Source organism: Homarus americanus, unplaced genomic scaffold (assembly GCF_018991925.1).
Source record: "Homarus americanus isolate GMGI-L3 unplaced genomic scaffold, GMGI_Hamer_2.0 scaffold56806, whole genome shotgun sequence".
Taxonomy (NCBI): domain Eukaryota; kingdom Metazoa; phylum Arthropoda; class Malacostraca; order Decapoda; family Nephropidae; genus Homarus; species Homarus americanus.
The window spans coordinates 11,021-16,061 of record NW_024743502.1 but is presented as its reverse complement, the minus strand read 5'-3'; the positions used below and the strand labels follow the sequence as shown (position 1 = coordinate 16,061).

Here is a 5,041-nt window from a genome sequence, read left to right as displayed (position 1 = left end):
GAGTCTGCCAAGAACCATCCTCTCAAAGGTTTTACACAGGCAGCTGGTTAGTGATATGGGACGAAAAGCATCAGGTTGTCCTGGTTTCGGTATTGGTACAACAATACTGCTGGTCCATGATGTGGGTAGTTGGCCCTCGGCATGACTCATATTGTACAATGCCAACAATGGATTGCCCGGCAGACGCCTTAGTAGTCTAACGCTGTTGTAGGTGACTCAGTCTTCTCCAGGGAAAGTAGATCTACCCCTGGCGAGGGCCGCGTCAAGCTCCCACTCAGTATATGGAACATCACACTCATAGTGCTGTTTGCCCAGCATAAAGTTAATAAGATTACTTCTCTCTACAGACTTCGCATCAAGGAGTCCCCGAGTCGTAGCTGGTAACATGTCATAGCTCGACACATGAGCCCATTTTGCTATTAGCTCATTCGACTTTTGCAGAGGGTTTGGATGGGAGACGTGTCTACTGTTTTTACCTCTGATTGTGTTTATGTCTTTCCAGGCTTTGCTGAGGGATGTGTGTTGGTTCAGGCTGTTGACATATGTCTCCCATGCATTTTGTCTGAGTTCGTTTACACCAGGGGTGGGCAATTATTTTGACTGGCGGGCCACTTCATGAATTTTGGTACACGCCGCGGGCCAGAGACTTAATATAGATGCAAATGCATTGTATTTGCACAAAATAAAGCCCTGTATTTATATATATAGGATGTAAGTAAAATATTAAGTAGCATACATAGATATTTTGGGGAAATAAATACGTCACTTCTTAGCTTGTATCTTTTATTATTGATAATAATGCTAATACAAATACCAATATTAATACTACTAATAATAATATAGGGTTATGGTGCAGTAAATTTGGTATTTTAAGTGCATTAACGTAACTGTCGTAACAGAAGAGAATCGATATTATAAGTTGAAATAATTAGTCTCTTGAGACGTTGTCTTTACTCTTCCCTAGGGAGGTGGTGGTAGGGTTGAGTTGGTCAGGTCTGATCACAGCTATCCTGCTTCGTCTGGCTTCCCTAGGGAGGTGGTGGTTGGGTGGAGTCATGTCAAATTGTAGCTGTTCCTGATCGGCTGATCTATGATGTCACTGCTGCAGACTGCTTGAAAAATGTATTTAATACAGTTTAATATTTATTGTTGCTTCTTCATAAATTAAGGATAATATAATTAAGTTTTAATGGTTGAAAATAAGGAAAAAGCAAGTGAAAGCACCAATATGTAATTTATTAAAATATTTTAAAGTATGTTCATATGTCATATTATATACTGAAATTGTTTAGTATCTTGATAAGAATATTTAACTTACTCAGTGGGACGAATGACAGCGCTGATGATTGCTGACCAGACCATTGAAGTCAGGTGTTGCCTCCGTTGTTGCAATGAAAAGTACTTGTTCAAGGTGATCATCAGTCATTGCAGATCTAAGTTTTGATTTATTCAGCTTCATTATCGAAAATGTCTGCTCACATATGTATGTAGATCCAAACAGCACAAGCATTCTTTGAGCATGAGCCTTTAGTTTTGGAAATGCACAGTCATTAAGAGAGGCATAAAATTTGGGAAGAGTCACTGTTTTCATCTGCTCAGAAAGCAAAGGATCACATTGCATGTCAATAAGCTCGAGTTGTAGGTCATTTTCAATTAATTTGAAATCATGGAATCTGCGTGAAAATTCGGCATGCAAGTCAAGTAGCTGCAATGAGTACTTCTGTACATTTTGATCACAAACTTCAATCTGTTGTAAGGTTGCAAAGTGCGCAAATTGTTTGTTCGTAATCTGACGAGACAAAAGAAGTAATTTCTTCATGAAAGCTTTGACACTGCTGTACAAATCATGTGCAAAAGCCCCCTTCCCTTGTAGCTTTGAATTCAGGTCATTCATATGACCCATGATATCAACAGCAAATGCAAAATTAGAGAGCCATTTCTCATCATTCAACTGTGGGAAATCTATAGCATTCTGTTTCATGTCCAAAAATAAGCCAATCTCTTCTTTCAATTCCCAAACTCTTTTCAGGATTTTTCCCAAACTAAGCCACCTCACATTTGTGTGATACAGAACATCCGTATGATCAGATTCCAAGTCTTCAAGCAGGGTTATAAACTGCCTGTGATTTAATCCGCTTGCTCGAATGTAATTAACCACTTTCACAACTGTGTCAACGACATGGCTTAAATTTAAAACACTCTTACAAAGGACTTCTTGATGAATAATGCAGTGCAAAAAGACAGTATTTTGTTCTGCATTTGTTTCTCTGACTTGATCTTGAATTCTTTTTAGCAATCCAACATTTTTGCCTGTCATATTTGGCCCTCCATCGGTGGTCACATTTACCAGTTTGTTCCATTCTACTCCTAATTTCAAAAGACAATTATTTACTGCCTCCAATAAATCTTCTCCAGTTGTTGTTCCTTTCAGTGACTGCATTGATACCATTTCTTCTGTGACCTCAAAATATTTGGTGATGCCTCGAATGAAAATTAACAACTGTGCTGTGTCTCTGACATCACAACTTTCATCAAGTGCCAGTGAATAGTATTCAAAAGTCCTTACTTTCTCCTTAAATTGCAGATACATGTTCTAAGCAATGTTCTCAACACGTCTTACAATTGTTCGCCTTGACAAACATACATTCTCAAACTGGTTTTTCTTGTCTGGACATAAAATAGAGGCAGAATCAATCATACATTCCTTTATAAATTCTCCTTCAGAGAATGGCTTGCTGTTTTTGGCAATCTTGTGAGCAATCACATAACTCACTTTTGGGTTATCATCCTTGGATGCAAATTGTTTTCTGAAAATATTTTTCTGTTGTTGTAATTGAACAACCATCTCGTTAGCTTTCTTCCTCTTTTGTTCATCAGAAAATTTTTCATATTTACTGGAGTGCTTGGTCTCAAAGTGGCGCTTTAAGTTGTAATTCTTTAGCATTGCCACACTTTCTCTGCAAATTAAACACACTGCTTTTTCATCCACGTTGGTAAAAAAATATTTAGAAGTCCATTCCTTGTTGAATGTTCGATACTCTGCTTCAACTTTCCTCTTCTTAGAGTCACTCATTTCCACTTTAAAATTATGGGTTGGGGCAACAACACATAAGTACAAATTCAGCAAAACCACACTTATGTCCTCTTAAGTGAGAAGCAGAGAGGAGACTGAGCTTTTCTAGTATTGGTGCTGGACGGTGAGGTCAGCGTGGGAAACAATATTGAGGCGTGGGCGTGGCCGTCCTGGTCAAATGGTCAAGAATTATGGGTCTCTCGGGTAAGGGTTCACTGACCTCCATTTGCCTAATCCCAAATCCTAATCCTTATAGATAACCATATTTGAAGTATTCACAACAGGGTGGCCAACTCTCACATAATAATGATCCTTTCTAAGATTTTAAATTATATATATATATATATATATATATATATATATATATATATATATATATATATATATATATATATATATATATATATATATATATATATATATATATCTTTATCCACATGCAGTGGAGGGCCACCGAAATAAACTGGCGGGCCACATTTGGCCCGCGGGCCGTATCTTGCCCACCCCTGGTTTACACGTTCCCTGACAGCAGCAAGGGAAGCTTGATACAAGTGCAACATTTGAGGTGTTCTAATTTGTTTGTAACCCTTACCCACCCTCCTGACTCTAGCCCTAAGTTTTTTCAGCTCAGGGTCATTATAGCACTGCTGTTGCCTGTTCCCATTATGCTGACCACGTTTTCTCCTTTTTTTGGTGGAATCATTGTTGGTGAAGTATGCATAAGTCCTATCTATCAGATCGTCATGGAAACTTTGGTAGTTGTCAGGCTTGTGGTCCTTGTACCAGTCATGGATGAAATCTATGAACTGGCTTTCATGTTCTTGCTTGACTGTGATTCTACGTCTGTTGAGCTTACCACCAGTGGGGGTGTCATTGGCAACATGTATACTAGCTTGGATTGGGCTGTGGTCAGACATAAGATCAGTGACAACATCAGAGCTATGAGTTGTGTATGAAAGATTAAAACCAACACACTTGTGTAGACCCCCGCCATAGATGTGTGTTGGTTCATTATTTCCTATAATTTGAACATCTTCATATGCGCTGAGAAGTGAGATAAGTCTCCTACCATTGGTGTTAGAAGTTGAGTCACCTAATTTCTTGTGTCTAGTATTCAGGTCACCCATCAGGACAGTGGGCTCAGTGTGTAAAAAGTCTGGGAGATCTGTGTACTGAAGCTGATCTGAGGGAGCATAGGCGTTTAGCACATTGAGTGTGGAGTTGCCCAGGAGTGATCCCATGGTACTGAAGGTTGGTAGTCTTTTTGAATACAAGAGGTACATGCGGGAGTGACTTCTTAACATACATCAAACATGTGTGAGTAGAACTAGGATCATAATACACATAATTGGGCAGACTGGGTGGGGGCTTACCATTAGGTGTGAGACACTCCTGCAGACACACAATATCGATGTCCTCAGTCACAAATTTGTGGTGTAGGTCAGGGTATCGTTTTCTAAGGGATGAGATGTTCCAACTCATCACCTTCACAGCTCTGTATCTTTGTCTGGTATTAATACTGGCCATTATGAACTGTATTTGGAAAGAAGAAAAAGGCACTGTTCTTTTCTGCGCTGCTTGTCCCTTCGGCAGGCAGTAGGCCACATAACGTTTTTGAAACATTTCTAGAGCATGTACTGCTCAATAATTGTTGTATGTCAGTGGCAGACAACAACACACTTTGGTTACACTCGACATCACCACCATTTTCTGTTTGTGTTTGTTCATCTTCACTGACCATGTCCACAGAGGCATCAGTAGAACTGTTACCAGTATCACTATTTTCATCTGCGTGGACACTAGTTCCTGGTGGGTCTTGAGTTTCCACATCTGGTACTGACATCTGAATATCTTCAGTTTGACTGTAATCTTTCCATAGCTGCTGCATTGTGTTGGTGGTGTTCCTTTTCTGTAGTGTATCACAGAGGCTCCTTAACATATCAGTTTGAGCTGTAAATTGAGCTTTGA

The 5,041-nt window shown here is 39.4% G+C and overlaps 1 protein-coding gene across 1 annotated transcript; it reads right to left on the bottom strand.

Moving 5' to 3' along the window:
- Nucleotides 1-1,318: 1,318 nt before the first annotated feature.
- LOC121877177 (general transcription factor II-I repeat domain-containing protein 2B-like) lies at nt 1,319-2,590 on the bottom strand. The gene has a single exon (XM_042382792.1). The coding sequence runs from the start codon at nt 2,588-2,590 to the stop codon at nt 1,319-1,321; it is 1,272 nt and encodes a 423-aa protein (XP_042238726.1).
- Nucleotides 2,591-5,041: the final 2,451 nt, after the last annotated feature.

What these genes read in the sequence shown, in the direction of transcription:
- LOC121877177 (XM_042382792.1), bottom strand. Translation starts at nt 2,590, where the DNA reads ATGTATCTGCAATTTAAGGAGAAAGTAAGGACTTTTGAATACTATTCA.